General features: G+C 40.5%; 1 protein-coding gene across 9 annotated transcripts in view; it reads left to right on the top strand.

The window, feature by feature from the left end:
• The first annotated feature begins 11,937 nt into the window (after positions 1 to 11,937).
• tjp1a (tight junction protein 1a) overlaps positions 11,938 to 13,989 on the top strand; it is a 102,277-nt gene continuing 100,225 nt past the window's right edge. For 8 of the 9 annotated variants that reach the window (XM_042221020.1, XM_042221018.1, XM_005931416.2 and 5 more), the window contains exon 1: positions 11,939 to 12,547. In XM_042221020.1, coding sequence (XP_042076954.1) covers positions 12,456 to 12,547 — 92 coding nt within the window. In that variant the 5' untranslated portion in view covers positions 11,939 to 12,455. Of the gene's footprint in view, positions 12,548 to 13,989 lie in introns of all 9 variants that reach the window. The other variant, XM_005931410.2, reaches the window with a different exon arrangement.

Below are 13,989 nucleotides of genomic sequence, written 5' to 3'. Positions count from 1 at the left end.
CACCCATCTGAAACATTGAGTTTAAGTGTTTCCGACACTTCTATGGCCACAGATGGACATAATCAAGCAACTGGACATGCAGACTGCTTCTATAAACATTTGTGAAAGACTGTTGTGGTACCTGTGCAAGAAGTCCACTCATGAAATTTCCTTGTTACTAAATATTCCAACAAAGTGGAAGTGACTGGGAACGACAGCGGCTCAGCCATGAAGTGGTAGGCCACGTAAAATCACAGAGATTGCAGAGGCACATAGTGAAAAGAGGTTGCAAACTTTCGGCAGAGTCAATCATTACTGACCTCAAAACTTCATGTGACCCTCAGATTAGCTCAACAACTGTGTGGAGAGAGCCTCGTAGAATGGGTTTCCATGCCCAAGAGCTGCATCCAAGCCTTACATCAGCAAGCACAATACAAAGTGTCAGATGCAGTGGTGTAAAGCACGCTGCCACTGGATTCTTGAGCAGTGGAGACGTGTTCTCTGGAGAGACAAATTTTGCAAGGATTGTCAAAAATTCCCACAAATATATTCCTTAACCTTCTGGAAAGCCAGAAGAGTTGAAGCTACACCCTACAGATGAAGAATGGGATGTTACTCAAGTTCATATTCCTGTGATGACACACGAGTGAATACTTCTGGCAGTACAGTGAACCTAATCGTAACATAATAAATGTTACGCTTGCTGAACTCTCATATCAATGAAATTAGCTGATACATAGATTTGATACAGTGAAGTAAAGTGGAAGCAACACGCATGCCATTAATGTCAAGATGAAATGTTACAGGATTATTTATTGACAATGGGATTTATAGTTGATTAGAATTTAACAAACGCCTCATCATGCACAAAGGTGAAAACAAGGCTCACAAAACTGAGCTCAGTAGTAGAACTAATAGACATTACCCTAAAAAAGAAAAGCGTCAGGCTATCTCCAACAAAGTCAGTCAATTCCCTTTGCTTGTATGTTAAAAATGTGCCTGTGTTTCCTCAGCCCTCTGTTCACACCGACACAAGGGCAGGCATTTTTCATTTCACACTCAGGCTGGAGATTGTGAGTTCTCTCTTGTGTTGCAGTTCTTGGTTCAGGTTACCGCTAACTCTGGCGGGAACTCAGCCTGCTGTGACCTTCACCTTGGCCCTGCATATCTGCTCAGTGCAGCAGGATCTCAAATAGCAAAATACCAATACTGTATGTATACGTATGTAGAGTTCCCTAATTAGGATGAAGCTGCAAATACACTTTATACTAAACATTCACTGATTACTGACTTAATGCGGGTGCGATATTGAAAAGCATTTGCCCCTTTTTATTAAATGAGGCTAAAAACTTAAAGGTATTTGGTTCTTTTGGCCAATGGTTTAAATAGTTTGCAGCATGTAGTGTTTAAATAACAGAAATGCTTCTGAATATAATGCACTGTTATTACAAAAGGTAAAAAGTCTGTCAATTACGGTGTTGACCTTGATTATCCTGCTAATACTTGGTTAAATATTGATCCTGCTGTTATGTGTTTTGGAGATGTGAGCAAACAGTAACAATTCTTTGTGTAGATTAAATGCTGATCGGTTAAAAAAGTTAGTTTTAACAGTTCACCATGATGGGGAAGAAGTGTGAATATAATTACTGAGCTGGTAGTTATGCAATGCTTTTGTACTCTAAGCACTACAAGTGCTTTTTACTACTAGCCTAATTCATCCAATCTCCCACACATTCACATGAGCGCTTCTTTTGATACCTAAGGGCCTCGTCTAACATTTAAACACATACTTATACTCAAATGGATGCACCAGGAGCACGTCAGGGTTCAGTATTTTGCCCAAGGATGCCTCCACATGCTGACTGCTGTAGCTGGGGATCCAACCACCCACCATCTGACTGGTAGATGACCTGATCTACCCCCTGAACCACAGCCACCTGCAAAGTCAGGGATGAGAAGCACAACAAGGGTTAAACTGTTTTAACTGTGTTTCACTTCATTACTCAAACTTCTCCACAGCAGGGACTAAGCTAAAGAACCAACAACAGCATCCACAAAAACAAGAGTACACACTTTACTGTCATCCACAGCTACAACAAGTAAACATGGGTCTGCAAAGCTCTGTGTAGCACCTATTATGCCTTTAAAGAAAAAATGAATGTGGATATCCTGGGTAAAAGGTCAGAACTCAAATTAAAATATATTTGACATGATTTTGTTCTTTAAAAACAAAATATGATTGCCAAGGACATTACCCATCTATCATTATCCACCCTCAGCTATCTCTGCTGATGTAACAAGCTCTTGCTTGACTGGTTTTTATTTGTGTTCTCATATTGCATGATGTGGCCTGAGATTGTTCCTGGAGGAGTGTTTTTTTTCCCTTAAAAGTGCATCAGCTATGTGTATTAGGGAGTACACTTTAAGTGTTGTTATGTAAGAAATGCATCACACGGTGCATTCATAGTAATAAAAGGCAAAAGATTTTTCTGCGTGCAAAAACTGCAGAACTACTGACCAGACTGGATTCTGAGTTTTCCCTGTTTCCAGTTTGTTTTTGACGTGCAAGTTGACTGGCACTGCTATGGTTTGCTTGCTTGCAGAGTTAATTGGCTAAAAAACCAGACTATCCTTTCCAAGTGAATATCAAACACAGCATGTTGAGCGACACTTTGGATTTCAGTTCTCCAAAGACACAAACCAACACACAGTGGTGCTTTTTTTCTTCACCCAGTCACTTATTTTGCTTTTCCCAACTGTTTTTATGCTTGCCTGACTAAAAACCTTCATCTCAGGATATTCTGCTGTAAATCTAATTTACCCAAACTCTTGAACTAAGTGCACTTTATGATACGAATAAAGCAGCAATCTTTAAGAAAAAATATTTCAAGCCTGTGCATTAACATTGCAAAAACCATGCCTCCGCATAGCGTGCAGGGACATTACTGTAAACACATTCTTTGGCCCATTAGGTTTACAGTGAGTCCTCATGACATCAGTACTTTAATGTCTGCTTCTGGGCTTTTACTTGTTATTACTGTTTGTTTAAGAAAAGCCGCAAAGCACTTTTTTCTGCTAATATTCATTAAGAGAATGAACTTAAAAATCATTAACAATGACACTTAATCATACAGTCTTTTAATTAAACACAACTATTGTCGCAAGACTTTATGTAGTCCTGTGAAAATGCCAGTCTGGAGTACTGAGATGTGCACAAAACATCACAACGTTCTCAACAAAGTCACTGACTGTACAATGCTTTGAGGAATTGCAAAAAATAATAATAACTTAAAGTCCATGACAGAAAAAGACTGAACAAGTATGAAAGGGTTGGAGGGAAACCTGTTCTCTCTAATGGCAGCGCAGCTTAGGTTTGCAAAGCTGTATTTGAACAAACCACAAGGCTTCTGGAACAATGTCCTTTGGACAGATGAAACCAAAGTGGAGATGTTTGGCCATAATCCACAGCACCATGTTTGGTGAACACAAACACAGCATATCAGCACAAATACCTCGTACCAACTGTCAGTACGGTGGTGGAGGAGTTTGTTTGTTTTACAGCCAGGGGACACGGACATCTTCCAGTCATTGAGTCGACCATGAACTCTTCTGTATACCAAAGTATTCTCGAGTCACATGTGAGGCCATCTGTCTGATGACTAAAGCTTGGTCTAAGCGGGGTCATGCAACAGGACGATGATCCCAAATACAGCAAACCTGCTCTGGCAGCAAAGAAGAATGTCTGAAAAAGAAGATAATCAAGGTGTTGATTGTTTTAACCTAAACCTGAAGCTAAATGCCCGCCAACCTCAACGAACTGAAGCAACACTGGAAAGAAGAATGAAACAAATTTCCTGTGATAAAGTCATACCTGCTTAAAGTTATTGATGCTGGAGGTGGTTCATGCATTATACTTTTTTATTTTTCATAGCACTGTGTAGTCCTGCAAAAATGTTATTTTTCATGACCGTATATTTGTTATGGCTGATCCAGAACTGCACTCTTAGAGCAGCCCATTTCCATTCTGCATGACTTGCTTATATAAAGCAGGCATACTTAGAGCATATACATATTTTCACTCCGCTGAAAGTGCTGTGATAAGATGCATGACGGCAGCCTACACAGCACGCATATCGTTGCACGGCAGCACCTACAGCACGTCACTGTACCGCACATTCAACTATTATTAGTAAAAATAAATAAATAAAATCGCTCTTGTCTCATATTAAAAATGTAACTCACGTAATACAAAACTAAGTAGATTAAATGATGATAATGGAAAATGTAGAGTGAGACTACAGATCTAACCAAACACTGCAGCTTCTTTGTGAGTATTTATGTATCTATGGGGATCCTGACCAAGACATTATTTAAAAAAACAAACATCACTAAGTAGCAAAGATCCATGGATTGTGTCATCTTTGTGGCAGCCGTTAAGCACTCAGGAATGTTGAAGCAAAGCTTATCTCATAAATCCTCTATTATTTATCCTCTATTATTTATATTGTTCTTTAGATTGTTTTTGGATCCCTGTAGGCAGCGTACAGATTTCAGAAAAAGGAGCCCTAAAACTTTTAATATATATTATCTTTACAAAGGAGATGCACAGTAGCTAGTGGGACAGTAGCTAAAGTTAATGTGCAGCATGAATTCAGGTGGATCGTTCATGCTATAAAAGATTTAATTACATTTTACTTATTTTCATAAGAAATGCTTACACAGGGAGACAGACAACCATTCCCACACATTCATCCCTATGGGCAATTTAGAATCACCAGTAAACTTAATCTCATGTCTTTGGACTACGAGAGGAAGCCGGAGTACCCAGAGAGAACCCACGGAGTCACGGCGAGAACAACAGCCACACAACCCAAGACCTCAAAAGTAACCCACGCCACTGTGCTGCCTAAACTGGGGCTTTAGTCATCAGTTTCACAGAGACTGTCACTAACCTCTTGCCAGCCAGGTGGGACCTTTGTGTTTGCTTTCTGAAAATTTTAAAATGAATAAATGTCAACAAAAGCTGCGGTGAAGAAGAGGAAACCCAGACGCAGAGAAAGATGCAAATTTAATGAAATGATCGACAGTGGCCTTGTGCCTTTTTAGGAAATGCCTTTCTTCTTCAGTTATACTAATAATGTATCAAAATAGATAGCTATCAAGTATGGCAGAATTGCTTTTTTACGATGAAGTCATTAGTCTGGTATTTCCGCCTCTATTCATATTCAGTGAGGCTTTGTTTTGACTGTACAGCCTCAAAAAACCAGTGGGTACTAAGGAGTGGGTTTTATTACCTTCTATGGTGTCCTTGCATCCAAATATGCAAGATGCAATAAGTAATATAGTCATGTTAGCTAGATGAAAGACATAAGACATCAAATATGCTAACATTATGTTTTTTTACACGTCAGAGGGGGCAGATTAACTTACTTCAGTAATTCGGTCTACTGTATTGCAGTGTGGTAAACAGACTGTATATTACTGCTTTGTGGTACCTGTAAATAGTGCTTTTTAACACGAGAGACACCTGCTCCCTCCCACAGGCTCTTTGTACCTCAGCTCATCACTTATCTCAGCAAATCCGAAGCTACATTGGGACACAGGAGAGAAAGTCTGCACCTGGCAGACAGTTAATAAAGGTGACAGTGGGAGGGCAGGAGGAAAGGAAGCTGCTGGTGTGAAACCCTGCTAAGTGGAGGCACAGGAGTCGAGTATTACTATCTCTGAACACCTTCCGCTCCAAAGACAGTCTCACACACAAAATTCAGTTTTCTGTGCAACTGTCAGGCAGGTCATCTGTTTACTCGAGGATTCTTCTTCATGTTCAACCATTCTCTTTTTTAAAAAAAATTCCCCACACACCCTACGCCACTGGACCGACACAAGAAATCACTACAGCAACATCAGTCATTTGGTATCCAGGGATCCTGGCGTTCATACGCCGTCTCTCCGTCTGTTTGTCGTCTGCTCAGCTTCCTCACAGCCTCCATGCATCTTAAAACTGTGCAACACTTAATAACAGAAGCGACAGATGGTAGAACTTCTTTTTTTAACCTAACATATCTTCAATGAAAAACTGTTTTTTAATCACATTTTTACCCTTTTCATTGTAAGTGTGACCAGAAATAGTGCAGAAACAGACAAATGAAAAACACCATACAGTGTGTGCATCTGTTTCTGCTGAATCTTGTCCCATGCAGATCTTGTGCACTTTTGCAGAAGTAACAGCAGGCGCTTTCCTTTCTACAAATGTTTCATTTACATATTGCATTACCCTTGGTTGGATTCATGTATTTCATGCATCCTCTGCAGCTGCCATATCTGGCATCACAACAATTCTCACCTCACAGGCGGGTTTTTGTCTTGCAGATACTGCTGCGAGTTATTGCTTTTTTTCCACTGTACATTTGTTGTAGTTCTGTACTGTATAGTGTTTTTTTCCCCTTATCTTACATATAAACCAAGGATAAGGAAGGTAAAGTATACATTCCTTAATGACGCATAAAAGACATTTTAAAAACATAGCAAGCTCAACATTGCAATCTAGCAATACATCATAGTTACATTGTCCTGTAACTCAAGTCAAATCCATTTGTATAGCACTATTCAGGCAAGACTGTATAATGTAAGTAGCCAATATGTCATCATCCATCCATTTTAAAGCTTACATTGTAGCATTTTGCACTTTGCTATTTTTGTTTCTACTGAAGTCAGAAATGACCATAATAGCAAGCTTCAAGATTCTTCACCCTCAATAAACATGAAGCTATCGTTTTGAGTAAAATGCAGCTGATATGTACAAAAACAATGTTTTATTTATTATATTAAATAATTAATCCCTGAGGAAAATGTGCTTTGTGTAAACTGAACGTATACCAATCAAATAAATTTCATATCATTTCTTATATAAAGTTAATGTTAATGTAAAAAAATTACATGGAAAATTTACATGTACTTAAATTAATTAAATGTGCCAAAAGGGTACCACTTTAGGCAAAATTTGTTCCTTTGATTGTTGTTTAGGAATCAGGCACACAAGCCTAGAGAGACCAGTCATGCTGTGACAACCTTCAGTCACTGGGAAAGATGTGTACTGGTTAGCAAGGTGTTGCTGGCAATGTGCTATATGGGTGCTGTACCAAAAATCTTTCCTGTGATTGCTTTGGATGCTAGCAGATGGCCGTAGTTTGAATGGGGGATGCTGACTTAGTGAGACTGTAGGGAAACTTGAAAAATGTGACATAAACCATGTGCGTGTTCACTGTACAGACAGGTACTTGTGCTACGTAACATACAATTAAAATATTACAGGCTCACTAACAAGAACCTGAGTGCAGCCTTGCGGACCATCTATTTGTACATAAAGCACTCAGATAATAATTTAAAAGATAATTCAATTTAAATGTGTCAAAAGGTACCAAAACAAACACCTTTGACAGGTTCAGTTCAGTGACGCCAATTATCTGAGGTGACAGCCAGCAGAGAGGTAAGAGCCTAGTCATCATCCCAAGTTCATAATCATACATATTTAAATATACTTTAAACAAGTGATGTAGTTATATCACTTGTTTATTCAATTCAGTTTTATTTATATAGTGCCAAATCACAACAACAGTTGTCTCAAGGCACTTTACATTGTAAGGTACAGACCATACAATAAACTATATGAACCATACGTCACCATAGTTACCATACGTACCTATGCAATGGATAAAACATTTTGATTTCCACCATCATGATTGATCACTTCTAACATGAATCTTTGGGGGATTGACTCCCATGAACAGTTGAGGAAGTTTTTGGTTTCTTTTTTCAAAGCTTGTCAGTTGATTCTAAGTCAGTTTGCAAACAGAGGGACTGAAATCTTAAATTTCATTTCTACTTTACAATAACAGCTCAAATTTACCAGCGGTCTTCACAGCCTCACAGTGACCCCATTTCAGTGCTTATATCATCTTATTTAGTGTTATTTTAATAACACTTTCATGTGCATTGAGTAACTCAAAGTATTGAACTTTTACTTGTTTATCTTACATCATCTTGCTGTTGTGTATGAAGCCATATCAGGTGTCAGGGCAAAATGTGGCCAAGCCAAGAGACAGTGATGCTCTGCAGTGGAGTGTTGAGTTACAGCAGGAGTGCAGCATCCACATCGCACTGGGACACGGCTATCCTGGTTTTGAGTCTTTTTTTGGATCATCGATAGGATGTTTACGTGGAAGACAGAGAAGTCAAGGTATTCATACCACCAAAGGTATCCTGGGTAATTCTAAAGTGGCTCACCCAACACTATATCCATTAAATGAACTTAACCGACTTTCCAGACTTTTCCCACTGTAACCAGAGTTGTGTAATCTCTGACTCTCAGACTTGAATCGCTTTACTTTGCCTTTTGCTTCTTCACATCTAAATTTCACACTTCCACTACAGAAAGACATAACTGATTTTCTTCATCACTCAAAAAGTGACAATTTGGCCTCTGGCAGGGTTTTTTTCTTTTTCTTTCTCTGGCTGTCGTTGAAGGGCATGTGAGTACAGGAAACTTCAAAAAGCGGTCTATAATAACAACTGGGGCAGTCCCTGTGAGCTGTACAGACACCACTCAGAGCAGGGAGAGACAGATGACAGGTGAATGATGACACGCATCAGCCATTCGGTGACTAATTTTCTGTGCTTACTCAGACGTAATAATCTGCCGCTGTATGCTCAGCTGATGTGGTCCATGTGTCTGCTCCTGCTGTCTGCTTATTGGTATGAAAGAGAGGCAGAGCAAGAGTGAGACAGGAGAGCAGTCCAAGGCTACAGATTTAATCTGGCTGCTGTGGTCATGTGATTAGTCATGGCCAGGGGCCAGTGGATAGTGTAATTTATGGCAGTGGGGGGGGGATCAACACATTTGGATGGTTGCTGCTCCTGAGGGAAATCTCACTCTTAACCAAACCACCATCCCTCTTTAACCCACCATAACATCACATCTGTGGCAGCCGGGCTTGGGGACAGTTAGCCTTGTTTTGTTTATCTGTGGCTATATAAGGAGGTGTAGTTTTATGTTTGAGGCCATAAAATGAGTACAGAAGAAGCTAAGTGAGACCCAGAGAATCTATTTTAAACATTTGGGGCTAATGGAGCCAGTAAATTGCATTTAATACCAGAGATTAAAGGGAATATTGACAGCCTGCTGAGGACTGTGCGTCAGTTTTCGCTGTCCTTTTTGGCTTAAAACCATATGACTGCTGTGGTGACCTCACCCTCCTTCAGACCACTGGCACGCTGGTGGGTGTATGTGTGTACATGTTAATTTAATCCTCTTCCCAACTCCAAGAACTGTAAATAAACATCAGAGGAGTTTCATGAGAGGCTGTGTTCAGTTTTTGGGGTGAATTTTCTGTTTTCAGAGCTGCCAATATCAAGCAGTGCTGATAACAGCAGTTTCCTCCTGACCTTCCCCACCAGCTGCTCACCAGCTTGCTCCATCCAAAATTTACCTGCCTTTGCATTGGCTTGCTGGTCAAAGATAGAGTTTATATCTACATTTGCTTTTTTCTGGTGTATGGGCCGTCTCAAGGGGACTATGGTTTATACTCAGTCCTTCTCCCATCCTTCATTCTGTTTATTAGTCTGAACAAATATGTAAATACAGGGATAGGGACATGCTGTCTCCCCTCGTGGTGCAGCTTCATTATAAAATATGCAGGATGCAATCCAGCTTCATTGCCAAATTCTTTAATGGGAAGTGGTCCTGCCCAAGGGGTTCATGCAGAAGGAGTCTGTGAACTCTCTTTATGGTTACATCATAATCTAAATTATTCGACAGCCCTGAGAAATGCATTTCACTTGTTTGACAGATGTCACACACACGGGGAGTCACTCCTCCTTAGATCATGAGCGCACAGGCTCCTCTGAGTCCCCTCATCCTTCAGGTCTCACTAAAGACTTGTGTTTACTGGGCATTTAAATTTGACACCGAATCAATCGCTGAATTGATTATCATCTGTAGACACTCTGTGAACTATCAGCCCCTAAAGGGTAAGTAATTGTAACCTCAGCCTTGCATTTAGTATGGCTTGGCATTAGGAGGTATAGCATAGATGTTAAAAACAAAACACATTCGTAATCCATCATAATATCTACATTATAATGTCAACTATAATATTCTTTAATCTAGTTATTGGCAGAAAAATGTATTCATGTATGTATAATATACACCATTAGCAAGTATATTAAAATAAATTAGGAGGAGATTTTTTTTTTTTTTGCTTATTACAGTAATTTTGATTGTCCATTTTATTCAGTTGGAGCTGTGTGGTGGTTTAAGATGATCCAAGATTTGAATGCACAGCTCATACTTCCAAAAAACTGGAAACTGAGTAAAATGTCTAAAAAAAAATAGCATAATGCACCAGTTTGCAAACGTTTTAAGCTCTATATTTAACGGAAAATATTACAAATACAACATGTTGTTGCTTTTTTTTCCACTGTTTTATCACCTCTTCTGTGAAAAAACAAAAAAAGAACTTGGAAAGTGGAGAGAATAATACTGAAGCATTTAAAGCAAAATGTTTTCCTACTCCAGGCTGATGTACGAGGTTGGCTTTAATAGTGTAGAGCAGGAATGTCAAACACACGTTACCACATACGGCCCCCTTTGATCTTACGAGGGCGGGACCAGTGAAACACCCCTTTCTCTCAGAGTTACCAACTTTACACATTCGATCCCTGAAGTATTTTAATGAAAGAAAAAGACATACAATTTCAACAGTACATCCCATTTGTTCTACGTGATAAAGAAAAGTCTGTCAGCATGACTCATTGGGATTAAATGTGTAAAATGATAGAAAAAGTTCTGGTAGCTCATTGTGTAGACGGCCCTCTAACAATATTTTTTTAATGTAAACCCATTATCAAAAGCACAAATTTCTATAATAGACAGTGAAAAACAAACTTTTAGTCATTTAATTGTTTATCTATTACTTAATTTGGTGTAATATTTGGCTGTGGGGCTGTGGGAGTGTGTCCAAAATGTATGTTCTCCTTCACATATTCCAGAGCCGCCCAGGGACCTATATTGGTGTCTTTGGTGGGCCAGTTTTGGCCCCTGGGCCTTATGATTGACAGCCCTGGTCTAAAGCATAATTTTTTGTATTTTTAATTTTACTGAACATTTTTTCAGTTGGTCAACAGACATGCTGTTTTAATACATGTAGAGCGGGGTCATTAGTAAACAACATCATTAGTAAATGTTGCGCCAGAACTTGTATTAAGCTTTAATGGTGCCTTCACAGATTTGCAACTTACCTCTGCTTCATGGTCAGATGTGCCTCATAAAATCATGGATGCTGACTTTTGTACTCATTGGTCTCTCTGTCTTTAGTCTGGAAAATAGGAGCTCAGTGGTTTAAAAAAACAAACATATTTTGACTTCTGCAATTGGAGGACAGTTTTTTTCCGACTTTGTGTGAAGCTCAGAAAAAGCAGCCTTTTTCCTGTATCATTTGTATTTATGTTTTTAGTCTTTATATAGGGGCAGGAATACAGGAATAGTTCTCCTTTGCAATACATGGTTTTGTTTCCATTCTTTATACTTAAAGGTCCAGGTTACCAAATCTGGTCTTATTAGGTTACTTACTTGCCTCCTGATTATTTAATTCCATATGAGCTGATTTGTTCCTCTCCACCTCCACTTTATGATATTTAAATCCTGCCCATGCTTTAATTCGGCCTAATGGACCAATCTCACAGAAAGCAAGATCGAAAACACACCTTTGTCTCAGTTTTACAGTTCTGGGATTTCTCTAAGAATCACTTAGACGAACCCCCCCAACACACACACACACACACACACACACACACACACACACACACACACACACACACACACATTAAAGCCATTACATAGCTTCCTCTCTCCTCCTCCCTCCCTCCTCCTGTGTCACTCTCCTGCTCTCTCCCTCTCTGGCTGAACACACGCGCACTCTCTTTCCTACCTCGCAGACGCTTGGGTGCCGTCGCCGCTGCATCCTACCGCTCACTGTTGAACCGCCTCTTTCTCTCGACTCTTTTTCTCCACACAAACAAACCGGCATTTCACGGTTTGGCGGCCGGGAAAGTGTCCGCCATACGAGGCAAACCACAACAATGACCCGGTCCTGACTAAAATTGAATAGATTAGCCAATCTATTCTGAGCTCTAATGAGATTAGAGGGTCAGCGCGGGCATGGGTCGCGGCGGCGTGGCACTTTTCCTTGAACTCCTCCGGGAACGTCCTCCCTATCAGCGGTGTTTCCAGCGTGGAAATGGCGTTTTTAACACCGAGGATGCCACGGATGACGCGACAGGACAATAACAGACATTTGAATGCACGCTCACCTGTGCCGCTTTGGTGGCGCGCGGATTCCTAGAAGTAGCAGCACCAGCAGCAGTAGTTGTAGTTGTAGTAAAAGTAGCAGCAGAAGCGGCAGCAGGAGTTGCAGGAGAAGATGAAGTACCAGAAATATATAACGGTGATGCAGATGGCCATGGGAGTGACAGCCTCCAACAAAGACTGCCTCCCCGCGAAGAGACAGCTGTGGTGAGTATGGACAAAGAGGAGAAGGAGGAGGAGGTGCGCGCTTTGGTTCGGAGCGTGTGTTGGTGCGCGTGGAGCGTGGGGGAAAACAGGTTTGAAATGAGCCTCTGGGCTTTGTTGTCTTGTTTGAGAAGCTCCAGTCGCGCTTTTCTGCTATGTCTGCTGTGAAGTTGAAGCTCAGCAGCTGCTGGCGGAAGCGACTACCTCCATCCGCCTCTGTGTCGCTCTGCCTTCAATGACAGTTTGATGTGCGCGCCGGTGACATCGACACCCAGCAGGTATTTAGGCGGGGAGGAGGAGGAGAGGGGTGGACAGTGCGCGCTCGCCCCTTCTCTGTGTTCCTCCTGGTGGTCTCTGAGTGTTATGATCCGCTGGTGAGGCTTTCACGAAACAGAGCAGGTGGATTTACAGGAACAGCGAAACGACGCGGACACACCGCTTTCTTCTTCTCGGCGATTTCAGTTTTCCGAGCAGCTCTCTGGTCTCGCGTCTATTTCTGCGATAGTAAAAAAAAACAAAACCGCTCATCTCTTATTTAGCAGCTTCTTGCCACCTGGATTTGTGTAGGAGCGGTGCTTGTGTTTAACTCTCATTGGCTGATCACGTCTCCGTGCGTTTCCATTTAAATATGTCCACCTAGTTTATCCACGTTTGATACCATTTATCCGTTCCCTGGCGTTTCGGGATGAATCAGCAAAACGTAACAGGCAAAAGACTTCTAAAAAACATTTTTTTAGAAAGCTGTCTCTACATCTCACCTCTGTTGCAATTAATTCCCTATCGCTTTCCTTCTTTCCAAAAGTTCCCAGGTTGCTTTAATACTGTAAGATTTCTTTTTTGAAACAAAACGAAACAAAATCTATCTTCTCTGCTTCTGGCTTTCACAGCTACACGACAAGATGACAGCAAACCTAAGATATTTTGAAGGAATCATGTCAACATTTATAAACTCCAGATATATTTTTACATCACAAAACTATTAAAATTTACCTGAAAAAAAGTTTGATAATGCTGCACTGTGCTTCTCTTCAAAGATAATTTAAATATGATACCAATGACAAACTGACCTATTTCTTTGTGCACTCGATGAATTGATTAGTTGGTGTCAGGGAGCAAGATGCTACTGCCGTAACCTTAGCTGGCTTCTGACAACCTGTCAGAGGCTGTTATACTGTGATACACTGGGAATGTGGTTGCACTGTAGGGCATAATAAAGGAAACTGTGAAGAACGCTTCTTTTACTAATTGAAATAAGGAGCATTATAAAGAAGAAAAGGAACAAAAAAAGAAAACGTGACACAGCAGAGTAGTGTTCAGTCTAATTATAGGATCTTATCACAATGAGAAGATTCAGTCTTTCTTCTACTGTAATCCACGCAGATAACATTAAGCATGCAGCACAATCCTTACAGATTTGCACTGCTTTACACTGAGAAGACAAACTC

Source organism: Haplochromis burtoni, unplaced genomic scaffold (assembly GCF_018398535.1).
Source record: "Haplochromis burtoni strain Fernald_Lab_line unplaced genomic scaffold, NCSU_Asbu1 Contig_59, whole genome shotgun sequence".
Lineage (NCBI taxonomy): Eukaryota > Metazoa > Chordata > Actinopteri > Cichliformes > Cichlidae > Haplochromis > Haplochromis burtoni.
Note: the sequence above shows the minus strand (reverse complement) of the source record. Positions and strands in the feature narration are given on the sequence as shown.